The sequence below is a fragment of the Daucus carota genome, chromosome 4 (assembly GCF_001625215.2).
Source record: "Daucus carota subsp. sativus chromosome 4, DH1 v3.0, whole genome shotgun sequence".
Lineage (NCBI taxonomy): Eukaryota > Viridiplantae > Streptophyta > Magnoliopsida > Apiales > Apiaceae > Daucus > Daucus carota.
The window spans coordinates 50333939-50346742 of record NC_030384.2 but is presented as its reverse complement, the minus strand read 5'-3'; the positions used below and the strand labels follow the sequence as shown (position 1 = coordinate 50346742).

The window sequence follows — 12804 nt, the reverse complement described above, 5'->3', positions numbered from 1 at the left end:
AGAGTATCATTTTAATTTCCAACATGCATATTCCATAATTCAAATCCGCAATTCAATTCAGTCGTAATTTATACTACAAATTTTCTATATATTTTTATATATACACATTATCAATTATTTTTTGATTATGTGACAAATTTAGACTACTAATTTTCTAATATGTGTTTATAAACCTATACTACTAATTATTTTTCAATTATATGACAGATTCCGTTAATAATTATAATCTTCACAAATATTTTTATTAATAAAAATTAAAAAAATAATTGTTAGTATCATCAGGCCAGAGAGAGACCACTTATACTGTAATGCTGATAAAATTAGATTGAGGATTGTTAGCTCGATTTATCGAACCAGTGAAATGAGTTTAAAAAAAAAAAAAAAGCCATCTCTGTTTCCCCAAAAAAGGGTAGATGAGGTGATAAAAAAATCGCAACATATGCAGAACAGTTGTCAGTTGCCACGTATACACACACTCACTCCTACAAATGTTTGACTAGTCAATAAATGATTGACAGGTCCGTGACTCGCACGTGACACACTCAGAGTCCATAACTACATAGCGTCCTCCTCATGTCAAGCTCTCTTCAAACACTCCCAGTCAACTTAACTCCATAACATAACATGATTTTTACAACGTTGTTAAATTTCTAGGAAAGATCTTATAAAACCATGATTTCTCCGCTTCTTTTGGCGCCATGAATATCGCTACAAATTATTTTCTTTGCTAATGTAACAAAAATTACAAATAAATAAATTGTTTCGATGGTGGATTCGGATTCTTTTCCTCGCACTCTTGATCAGACGAGTGCACTGAGCGATGATCAAGAAGGTTTTTGCAGATACAAATTCACTGCAGAGGAAGATGATGAGTTTTTTCGAGTTTCGGTTCGGAAAGAGCCGGCTAGCGCTTCTTCGTTGATGAATGCTGGTGACTGGATTGTGAGTGCTCGTTCGGATTGCATCAGATGGATCTTCAATGTTCGTTCTCTCATTCATTTTTGTGTTTTCACATGTTATTTATCGTTTATCAGGATCATATTATATTCGTCACGTTAATCTCTCAAAACGAGAGTATATCATGATCAAATTGTAATCTAACAATCGTTACGGTGTCATTGGTGTTTAGGCAATGACATTGATGGGACTTCAGCTCCGTACAGCTTATTTATCGGTGGCTTATTTTGATAAATTTCTTTCGCGGAGAATGATAGATGTGAGTACTATATCTGATAATCTTTACGATTCTGTATACAAGTCTAATTATTCAAAACAATAATAATTTTTTTTATATTTTTTTTGTGTTTGAAGAATGATAAATATTGGGCAGTTCGATTACTATCAGTGGCTTGCTTATCTTTGGCGGCGAAAATGGAGGAATGCAAGGTTCATTCACTCGAAGATTTTTCAATGGAAGATTATTGTTTTGAGGGTCAAGTGATACAGAGGATGGAGATTCTTGTATTGAATACATTGGAATGGGAAATGAATTTAATCACTCCTTTTCACTATCTTCCCTATTTTGTTTCGAAATTTTGGGACCGGAATCCCCCAAGAAATGTGGTGCCGATGGATCTCATATATGCAATAATCAAAGGTGAGGATTAGATATATGTGTATGTTGTCACGGAAACAATCTCTCTACTTACGTGTACATCTATCTTCTCGACCCTACTTTCGAGTGATATATACTATATTTGGTTTGGTTTGGTTTATTCTTCGTATTTAGATATCTGTAAAGTCTTTCTACTTGCTGGCAGATGTAGAGTTGATGAGTTCTAGATCATCAGTTATAGCAGCAGCAGCCACATTGTTGACATTGGACGAAACACTCACGAGGCAGAGTATAGAAACTAAGATCGAGACTTTTGCCTGTGGAGTTCTTGAAGCTGTGAGTTCTGTTCTCATTCCCAGTTTGTACTGTAAATTACCGTAATTTAGATCATTGATCTGAAGTTAAAGCTGTCCTAATTGAGTTTTGATGCAACAGGAGGAGGTTTTTCGTTGTTATCTTCGAATGCAGGAACTCAATGAGGATAAAATTAACTTGACACCGGTTCAATGCTTAGGCACTGATATTTATGGAAATTCTTTGTATACTCCTGCTGCGAACACTAAAAGAAAGAGGCTTAAATTTGATGATTGTGATCAGGATAATGTCATGCCTACAGAGAAGAGACTGCGATAATGAGTTCTATAGTTAATTTACGAGTTTAGCAAATGTGGTTGCCGATTCTTACCTATTTCTGGAATGGTATCGAAGATCTGGTATAATGTGTGATCATCATAATTCGAAAGGCGAGGAGACAGAAAGAGAAATATAAGGCGGAGCTTTGGACTTGCCCATGAAAACTTAATTTTCAAGCGAAAACTTAATTCTTTTTTCTTTTTATAAATTATTTGTTTATTTTCTATTAGATTAGGTGTCATAACCCTACACAACCATTCTTGCAACCCTAACTTTTGAAGGGTGTGCCTAGGATGCTTACTTTCCAGGCTTTGGAAATGCTGTGAAAAGGAAAGCAATGAGAGGCTCCGAGTTTCTTTTCCAGAGAGTGTGAAGCTATTTTTATCTGTTTGGGTCATTTGAGTTGCATGTTGGCCTTCAATAAAAGGTCTGTAAAGGTGGGTTTTTGATTGGATTTGTGTTTGTTTGGGAGAACATTTTCCTTTTTATAAGTGGGCTCTGTTTTTCTTTCGAAGCTATATGTACCGAGAACTTCTCTAGTTTTCTTATAATGAAACATACTGTTAGAATATAATGATCATGATAAAAAGTCTTTCCCGATTTATAGGTTTCAGGGTGAACTGGTCACTTAAAACATGTGTTGTTGGAATATGATGATCATAGTAAAAATTCTTTCCCCGACATCTATGGATTTCAGGTGCACTGGTCACTTAAAATATGCGGGCACTCGATGGTTTGATTGCTTTCTTATGATCTTTTGCTTCACCTGTTCCACTCTCGTATGATCATGAATTGGCCAAAGAGGTTATCTGCGGAAACAAGGTTAGATGTTGGCTGTGACACGTGATTCACAGGGTTGATTGTTGGTTGATTGTTGTATGTGTTTAGAGTTGGGGATAATTATTCGAGGCAGGAAAGAATATCGCTTGGCTCTTGTATGTTTTGTAATTGTACTCGACAACCTGCGTAGCAATAGCGAGGTAACTGGCTCTAACGTGACAGCCACAAGCAGCAACCTCAATAATAATGCAATAGCAAAGGTAAAGCATTTACTCCAATGGTAAAAGGCATCCGAGTCCTTTTCAGTTTTCATCTATTTATATTTAGTGATAGATGTTTATCCTCTGTCAATTCCAAAATTATATCCTCTATCGTCCCCAAATTTCTTAGAACAGTTACTAATTTGTAAGCTATTTTAACCCTAATTATTCAAAGAACAATATCTCCAACTTCATGAGATGTTATTTTATCTGAGTACACACAATCAGCAAGTCACAGTACTACGAATCACCGGTCTCAACACTACAGATTATGAAGCGTAAACATAAGACTCGCGCCAGTGAATGTATCAAACTGGATAAGTACTAATGACAGCAACAGGGGCTTGAAAAAAGCTGGTCCTCGAATAATAATTCTGAAAGTTACTGTTCGATCCTTCCTTTAGTACTTTGCAATGCATGAGAAGCCAATGCCACAGCATTCCCATTACAAAGAAGGCGAAAACCAGAAACAGAAGAGGCCAAACAGAGTCCGAGCAGAATAGAATGGAGGCCAAAGTTGCGAGTGAAAAGTAGCCGACCAGTCTTATAGTTTGCTGAATAATACAATAATATCGAGCCAAAGTACTAACAGTGATTCTGGACTCGACAATGCATCCAAAACCATAGAGAAAAAAGAAAATGACGGCCATTTTCATGAGTTTTGGATGCGTATCAAATGGAGAATGAGACTTCAACTGAAGGATATTAAGAAGAGCCGAAATAACAAAGGCAAGTGTAGCCTGTTGGTGCTGCAGAGGTGAGTAGCTAATGTAGTCCGGTGTCATAGACGCATATACAATGCTGAATTGGCCGGAAAGATTGTTAAATATGATCGAATTCGACTGACTTAAACCATTAGTGGCCATTAAGACGATAAAATTTACAGATAAACTCCGGGATAACTGGGCATTGGCATATGGACTCGCAACTTAACTTTAAATACTGAATATATCTTCTTAACGACTCAAATGAACCCATCAAACACAAGAAACCAAAAGACTTCGAAACCTTCTCCCATATTAACAACAAAGTCTATTCTCCAATGCTATCAGTATATTCCGCAATCTATGATCAAAATTTCCAGATGACTCACCAAGTAGTTCTAACTCCAAATCACCTTGTACGTAACGTTGTTGAGGATTTTTTGAGATGACTTTTTTTTGCTCTTTTTCTTATTTTTGATTGATATATCAGCCATATGACGACATAAACATTTATAAAAGACAAAGCGAACACCCCTGGCTTTCATTTTCAGCACCTTTCAGTATCAGTTCCAGGTTTTTAAATATACATCTTACAAATGAGGTCAGCACAATACAATATTCTATTTAATAAAAAATCATTGAACATAAGTATGCATGCTGTTGTTATTGGTCCAAAAACGACCCTATTCTTATCAAGTTAATTAGCTATATCGTTGAAATCAAGAAAAAAAGAAGAAAGACTATCACATATATTGTGTATGCATGCAAGTAATTGCACAAGTATGCATGTTGTTGTTATCGGCCCATGAACGACTTTATTCCTATGAAGCTATTTAGCTATACCGTTGAAATCAAGAAAGACTATCACATAGATCGTGTATAAATGCAAATTATAATGAGCGCTCCAGAAGATGAAAGCTCCACTGTAGAAAAAGAAGATGAAAGCTCCACTGTAGAAGCATTGTTATCTGAGCGCTCCAGCCTCCACGTTCTGGATTACTCGGTCAGCAACTATTTAGAATGATTCTGCAGCATCAGCTAACCGGAAAATATAACAAACAAACTGAATCATCCTATTCATATCTATTCAGATACGTTAAGCTCTAAACAAATGACCCCTTGGTCCCTCAATCCCATTTAATTGTATACGTTTGTTTTTCACTGCTCGACACACATTCTAAGACTTTTAAAAATAAGTTGTAAAATCATACTTTATTGAAGCATTAAAATCCGTGGCATGTCCCATCCCCAATATATACGGGGACGGAAGGAATATATATCCATTTTAAATGAAATTTATATTAATATTGCCACAGACAACAAAACGGCATGCAGATAGCGAATTCGGAATATGGGAAGGGGATCAAACTTACTAATAACGAGCATTAAAGAATTATATAATTATATAATGTGAATATAGAGACAAGTAAGTCTGCAAATTAAGGCAGATATGAGGAACAAACCAGCTTCACCGAGGACATCTTACTGTTAATTCAATTTTATCAATCAAAATTTCACCCGTTCTCGTTTAACTTTTCTGTTTAGGACATTGCTGATAGCATGTCACTGAATATATTGCAGGAGTGTGAAACATGGCAACAAATTGCGACAGCTCTTCAATAGCAAGTAGGAACATCGCATGATATCTTCAGCCTTGTATTTTGTTCAGCTTCAACTTTACTGGCTTGCTGCTAAATTACCAACCTTCTAACAATCTGCAAAAATTGGACCAGAACTAAAGATCCGTTTAATTTGTTCCCAAAGTTCAACTTGATCCCACCGGTATCAGCTTCACAGCTGCAGCAATGGGCATACTAAGGAATCCAAAAACAATGCTTGCGAACCACTGCTCCAAACTGAGTGGGCAAGTGTTAGCATATGTGCCCAGGTATTCAACAATAATTATCTGGAAGATGACCGTGCAAGATAGTACAGCCACAAAAACATAGTTTTTCAAAATGCCTTCAAAGACGTTTATCTTCTCCATTTCTCTGGAACTGATCTCATTGAAGGCCTGCAGAAAAGTTGCATTTTTTAAGCAAGTTGTCTAGGATAAACAATCTAAAAGTTTTTTATTTTTGACCCAAATAATAATAAACAGTTCACAAGTGATATAAGTAAATAACCATCAACATTTACTTGGATTTAGTACTGTTAAAACACTTTATGAGAGATCATTGATGTTAACAGCATAACTGTTGCATCAAGGTTAAGCTTTAATGTAGCTATTCACACAATCTGACATTAATATACTAATAAGACTTGTTAGCCTCTGTACCTCACCAACTTAGATTAGCCTTTAGGTGATTAACAGCATAACAGATATAGTAAAGTTACAAATGAAATGTATTAATACTATCAGAGTTTAGAACGAATTATAATACTGCTTGAACAACTCAGCAAATATATGCTTGAAAGGGCAAATATATGCTTAAAAGAAATAGATATTTGTTATTTGATATGAGGTCAAGCACTCGCCAGTAGCTCATATCAACAAAATTACCTGCAAACAACTTATTAAGTGAATTTATCTCATACATTTCACATTTGAATAGAAGTGGCACACAATCATCCGTTAAATTATAATTTGTCATTCCACAGAAATATTTAAAAGCATGTACAATTTTCTTATCACATTTGACAGTTTCAATGAGTAGCGGCTGTAAGTATATGGTAGGATCGGTTTTGGGAAGTATGGCAGTGGCAAACAGTAGGTTTAGCTATATCAGGGGTATTTGATTCGTTAAATAACTAATATATAGGGTGTGTGGTGTCTAAGTATTTTTATTTCATGCATTGGACATACTGAAAGCTCATTAATTACTACTGTATGCATAAAATTCAAAATCTTACCTGACAAAAGACAAACGAGTTGAAAATAAGTGTATTCAGAATCAAATCTGAATCTGGACCATCTAGATGGAAGGCCACTTTTCCTGCTGTCTGGAGATACCATATTACAATGAACTGATACAAAGACTGCCCAAAGATATTTCTCCACATCACATTGCTGATAAAATTCCCTTTCCTTCCAACTGGTGCTCGCTTCATTAACTCATCATTTGGAGGTTCAGTGGCTAATGCAAGTGCTCCTAGTGTATCCATGATCATGTTGACCCAAAGAAGTTGAACAGCAGTGAGTGGAGCCTCTCCTGAAAGCATTGAGCAACACAAAACCAAATTGGAATCACAAAAAAAATGTCACTGGGAATGAATAGGCCATGAGAGAGAAATTGTGAATATGACGCTGAATGGTATGAAGGTATTTTACCCGTCAAACAGGCTGAAGAAAAGTTGACCACCAGAGCAACCACATTCACTGTCAGCTGAAACTGGACAAATTTTTGTATATTTATGTAAACTGAGCGTCCCCATTTGGCTACGGTTACAATTGTGGAGAAATTATCATCTAAAATAATAACATCAGCACTCTCTTTGGCAACCTGAAACAGGCAAATTTTTCATTTGCAATTTTGCATTAGTACATACTCTAAAATAAGCGTCTATCAAACTATAATGTAGAAGGAGAAGGTTATAAAGCAAAAATGACAAGGACCAAGCTTCATGCTGCATCAACCAATCAAACAAAACAAAGTAAAACTAATAAGGGACTGGATGGTAAAAAATTTGAATGATAAAGACCGTAAATAAGTCTTGATAATCCTGACCATTTAACATGAAAGATGCAAGTTTGTTTGACTGGTGCAATCCAGTCACCTTGCATCCTCAGTACTGGGCAAAAAACGAGGGAGTCCCCTATCTAAATAGATCTAACTGCATATTATAAATCTGGAGAAGGGATATAAGGATACTGCTGGAAAATGATTAACAAAAACCAGAGTCTGTCTGCACTAACACTATTTTGCAATTTGGAGTAGCCAACTGTCTGACAAGAACTGTTTACTATTTCAACTTACAGATAAAAAATGCTTGATTTTCTTCCCTCTGTACAGTATATTTATAGAAAGATATTATATTCAAGATATCCAAGACATAAATACTAGTTGTGGAAATCTGCAACCAAACTATAATTCAGACTCAGGTATTTTGCAAATAGTATCATCACCTCAGTTCCAGATATTCCCATTGCAAGACCTATATCTGCTTCATGCAGTGCGGGTGCATCATTTGTACCATCACCCGTTACCGCAACAACCTCCTGAAATGTGGTTCGCAAATGTCTCACTAAGGTGTGCTTATCCAATGGTGAAGATCGAGCCATCACCTGAAGAAGATAAAACATCAGGTTTTGGTTAATATTAAGCCTCATAATTTTATCAAAAAAATTCTCAGTTGGTTAATAACAAATCAGATGGATGAATCTAAGTGCACACAAGTTGATTTTGTAGAATGCAAAAGCACCTGAATTTTGGGAATAAGTTCATGCAACTCTGCCTCATTCTTCATTCGAAAATCTGGTCCTTCAATTGCTATACCATCAGTCAAAATTCCACATTCTCTTGCAATAGCCTTTGCAGTGTTTATGTTGTCGCCTGTAACCATTCTCACCGTAATTCCTGCTGACCTACATATCGCAACAGACTCCTTGACACCAGGACGAACTGGATCCTTAATACCTACAATTCCTATACAAGTATACCCATCAAAGGGAATAGAACTTTCTGCAGGAAACTCACTTCCCAAATCCTTATAAACAAGGCATAGAGTTCGGAGAGCTTCATTTGCAAAGTTTTCAATTGTCGTGGACAGATGATTGAAGGTTTTCCTATCCAGAGGAACAATCTCCCCTTCAGAATTTATAAACTTGTCGCATGCACCTAGTACAATTTCAGAAGCACCTTTGCAGTGGACCCGGAAATGTCTCCCAGGAAGCTCTAATACTACCCCCATCCGTTTTTTCTCAGAATTAAATGGCTCAACTTTCACCAACTTTGATGCTTTCCGTGCTGCTTGGAAATCACCACCAAGCAAGAGGCCAAATTCCAAAAGAGCAGTTTCAGTGGGTGTTCCTAGGATCTCAATATTCTTGTCTGCATTTTTTACTATGTCGCCCCCAGTGTTGTTAAAAATGGACTCAATTAGCATCTTTAAGGCAAAATCAGGAACACCATCGCTAAATGCCGAAGATTTTATGGAGACACCTCCCTCTTTGATTTGCCCACATATACAGACTTTTACAACAGTCATGTGGTTGGTGGTCAGTGTCCCAGTCTTGTCACTACAAATGTTTGTGGCAGATCCCATGGTCTCACAAGCTGCCAAATGGCGGACGAGTGCCTTATCATTCATCATTTTTTTCATAGCAAAAGCAAGACTAAGTGTCACAGCCAAAGGCAACCCCTCAGGAACCGCAACCACAACAATTGTAACTGCAATAGCAAAGTATTCAAGGATCACCAGAGCATCATCACCAGACCAGCTCCAGTGTGACCCTTCTTGCATTTTATGGGAAAATAATCCTTGCACCAATACAGCAAAAGTAATGACAGCAAAAAACAGACCTATTTTCCCGATAATAGTTGCAACTCCATTAAGTTTAACCTGTAATGGGGTCTCATCATCTCCACCTTCACTAAGAGTAGCCATCAATTTACCCCACTGGGTCCTCATTCCAACTGTAGTAATAAGCATTTTGCACGAACCATCCTGTACTTTGGTTCCAGACAGGAGAAAGGGATTCTCAAGACATACATTAATTGGCTCACTCTCACCTGTTAAACTTGACTCGTCTATCAACAGTGAAAATCCCGAAACAAAAAGTCCATCTGCTGGGACCTGATCGCCAATTGCAAGATGAACAATGTCACCAGGCAAAAGGTCATAAATCGACATCTTTTGCCTGAACCCGTTTCTGGTTACCTGAACTGTAATTTTTTTCTTCTCTTTATCTAAATCTTTAAATTGTAATGACTGCTTATAGTCACTAGTGGCAGTCACAAATACTACCAACAGGATACTTGCAACAATCCCAAGCCCATCCTGTGCACCCTTAGGCCATCCCTCCATCGTTATACCAACAATCAGAGAAACTAATGCACAGAAGGCAAGTATCATCAGTGTCATATCCTGCAGTGCTTCCCAGACATAAATCCAATATCCTTTAGCTGGGCTTTCCGTGAATTGATTAACTCCGTAAATTTTTCTCCTCTTGTTAAGCAACTGTTCTGAAGTAGAGATCCCATCAGTAACTGATGTGGCAAGCTTGCTTGCAATACCATCAACCCCGTCATGAAGTTTCAGCTTCTTCTTGTTATGTCCTTCAACAATAGATCCCAACTCCTCCGCACAGATATCAAAACCTGCATCTTTCACATCCTCTGGTATTTTATATGCTATGCCTGCAACAATCATCCAAATACCAAACTAAATGCTAGGTGCAAATACAACAAATTCACATCTCCCAAATAACTTTTTCTATAAAAATTTATACCATGAATAAACTGAAGTGCAGCTTGTGAAACCAAAACCGCAACCCTGAGTTTCTCCTTGAATAACAAACAAACAACAGAACATATAGTTATCGTCAGTCCATCCGTCTCTATTCACACACTAAATTCATATTGATTTAACTAATGGATCTGCAATGCAAAAGACTAATTCATAATCAACAATATCACATTGCCAATCTATAGCTAACACAGATCTCAGATCAACCTAAAAATGCACAATCCACATTCTAGACATACACCAAAACTACACACAAAATCATTTCCAAACTCGAGGAACAAATCTAATACAACAGTAACCACAACTAAATGCCTAAATCTAAATCCATTCTGATAAAACAGCAGGATCATCAGATTCATTTCCACAAACTAAACACAACACTCAACAACCAACAATCAATAATTCACATATAAATTGCAGTAATAGTTAGTACTTGATTAGACCGCTGAATAGCCCGAACTTCGAACCGCTTGGACAGATTAGCAGTGAACCGGAACCTCCGTTTAGGATTCTTAACAAGCCAGCACAGCTTCCTCCATCTCTGTAACGCTTCTTCTGACGAGTTTTTCGCCTTCACTTCCCCGAAATTATCGTTCAAGTAGCTCTCCATTACCTCTTCCCTTCTTACAAACTATATTTAAACTATTTTTATTTGTATGATCTGATAAGTGAACATAACATGATGAATCTGAGCTTTATTTATGTTATGTAATAAGCTGTAGAGCTGTGTGTGTGTGTGTGTGTGAAGTTAGTAAAAAACAAAAAGATGATCTGAGATTTGTGTCCAGCTTCAGTTTGTTTAAGTTATTACAGTGGGAGTATCTTAGTATACATTGGGTTAAGCTAAGGATTGTAAGAAGATTAAGCTGTAATTAGTGGTATGAAAATGTTCAAGACTGTGATTGACTCTTCAAAGTCAACGCTTTGATTTTACGTGGTTTATGCTTCGAGATGAGTTTGGTTTAGTTCGCGTTGCTTTATTACCAACTCTAACATTACCGGTATTACTAATTACTAATACATAAAATAGTTATTATTAATTATTATTATTTAATTTTTTCTAAATAAAAATATAAATTATAAAATTTTATTCAATAAATATAACTTAAAAAATAATAATCAAAAGTACTTTTTACATATATATTATTTTACATGAAAAGAATTAAAAATATATATTAAAAAAGGCGACTAATTAATAAATTACGATAGTCAACATCTTTTTAACTTTTGAAAAGAATCATCTGTTTCAGAAAGTTAAAAACCACGTAACATGGACAACTACAAACACACAAAAATAAGTGCCAAACACGACAGTAAGGTGATTATAAAAATGATGCGTAAATTAATATTATACAAGAGGCAAATTTTAATGGTACTCGTATTAGATTTAGTTAGATTGAAAAGCTCAGTGGGTCAGATACGTTTTGTCAAAGAAATTAGGTTAGATATTTGAAAACGTCGAATGGTACAATTATGCCACAAAATGGACGGCCGATCGGCCACCTGCTCTGCTGATTTCTCACATACAGCTGAAAATTATAGGCAAATTTATAATATACAGGAATGCCGGAATAAAATCATGCAACGTTATCTATTTCATTATTTAAAAAATAAATTTTCAAGTGAAATATATTCAACAATATTTTGATTTTAATAATATGTACTCAGTGTTTTTTATTTTACTTTTTTAAGAGAGGGTACTCAGAGTCAGAGATTATTGTACTAAAGAAAAAGAAATACTTTAACCCTGCACCTTTATTATTGTATTATTATGTATTAAGAAACCTACAATTACATTAATCAACTGTGATGATGTACATTTAGGACGTATCTTTTTAAAAAGATTATAATCTATGAATTATCATTAGATATATCTCAAATATAAAATACTATAATCTCATCAAATGTAAAGAACTACGATTTTATAAATTTATATTTTAATCACTGTTTCAAAATTTTTTCCCATTAATTTTATAATACTTCCTGAGAAGAAGGTATAATTCATAAACAAATCAAATAAAGTTTTCTGATAAAGAGTTATTTCCAATTTAAAACCCCTCAAGCCAATGTGTATGCAATTATTGTCCTCATGGCTCTTGATGTGCAGAGGCAAAGACACATTGATTGAGCGTCTCCGTCGACCAAGATCCGGCAACAGAGCTGCCAGGACAATGTCAGATGTTTCTGGTTATTTTCATGTGATAATATATTTTTTTATAACTAGAACGAAGTAACGAACATATAAAATTTCACTAAAAAGTAGCAGTATGATTTACCTCCAAATGACTCTTTGTCATGTTAATGTAAAGATGGCATCAAAATGTCAACAACGGGTTAGTACCTAGCCATTTCATGCTAAGCTGCTGCCTGGCCACTCTCCGTCAATTTTTTGACATGACAATAATGCGTGTTCACAGAGCTTGTCAACATCCTATTACCGAGGCCAATGAGCTGCTGCTTCCAA

The 12804-nt window shown here is 35.9% G+C and overlaps 2 protein-coding genes and 1 long non-coding RNA gene across 3 annotated transcripts; 1 reads left to right on the top strand and 2 right to left on the bottom strand.

Moving 5' to 3' along the window:
* The first annotated feature begins 566 nt into the window (after positions 1-566).
* On the top strand, positions 567-2698 carry LOC108218900 (cyclin-D5-1). Its single transcript, XM_017392059.2, has 5 exons — positions 567-981; positions 1130-1216; positions 1312-1597; positions 1761-1891; positions 1991-2698. The coding sequence occupies exons 1-5, from the start codon at positions 766-768 to the stop codon at positions 2186-2188; spliced, it is 918 nt and encodes a 305-aa protein (XP_017247548.1). The 5' UTR covers positions 567-765; the 3' UTR covers positions 2189-2698.
* Positions 2699-5317: 2619 nt separating this feature from the next.
* On the bottom strand, positions 5318-11194 carry LOC108218899 (calcium-transporting ATPase 1). Its single transcript, XM_017392058.2, has 7 exons — positions 10774-11194; positions 10324-10378; positions 8295-10231; positions 7999-8157; positions 7204-7375; positions 6786-7084; positions 5318-5946 (listed from the first exon to the last, which is right to left on the bottom strand). Exons 1-7 carry the CDS (start codon positions 10948-10950, stop codon positions 5698-5700), a joined length of 3048 nt encoding a protein of 1015 aa, XP_017247547.1. The 5' UTR covers positions 10951-11194; the 3' UTR covers positions 5318-5697.
* Positions 11195-12285: 1091 nt separating this feature from the next.
* On the bottom strand, positions 12286-12757 carry LOC135152338 (uncharacterized). The gene is made up of 2 exons (XR_010291382.1): positions 12617-12757; positions 12286-12500 (listed from the first exon to the last, which is right to left on the bottom strand). It is a non-coding gene; the product is annotated as an uncharacterized LOC135152338 (long non-coding RNA).
* Between the last annotated feature and the right edge of the window lie 47 nt (positions 12758-12804).

Excerpts from the sequence above, each read along its gene's own strand:
- LOC108218899 (XM_017392058.2), bottom strand. The coding sequence starts at position 10,950 with ATGGAGAGCTACTTGAACGATAATTTCGGGGAAGTGAAGGCGAAAAAC. Across the intron at positions 8,158-8,294 it reads AACTTATTCCCAAAATTCAG|GTGATGGCTCGATCTTCACC; the intron begins GTGCTTTTGCAT and ends TATCTTCTTCAG. Across the intron at positions 5,947-6,785 it reads ACTCGTTTGTCTTTTGTCAG|GCCTTCAATGAGATCAGTTC; the intron begins GTAAGATTTTGA and ends ACTTTTCTGCAG.
- LOC108218900 (XM_017392059.2), top strand. The coding sequence starts at position 766 with ATGGTGGATTCGGATTCTTTTCCTCGCACTCTTGATCAGACGAGTGCA. Across the intron at positions 1,598-1,760 it reads CATATATGCAATAATCAAAG|ATGTAGAGTTGATGAGTTCT; the intron begins GTGAGGATTAGA and ends ACTTGCTGGCAG. Across the intron at positions 1,892-1,990 it reads CCTGTGGAGTTCTTGAAGCT|GAGGAGGTTTTTCGTTGTTA; the intron begins GTGAGTTCTGTT and ends TTGATGCAACAG.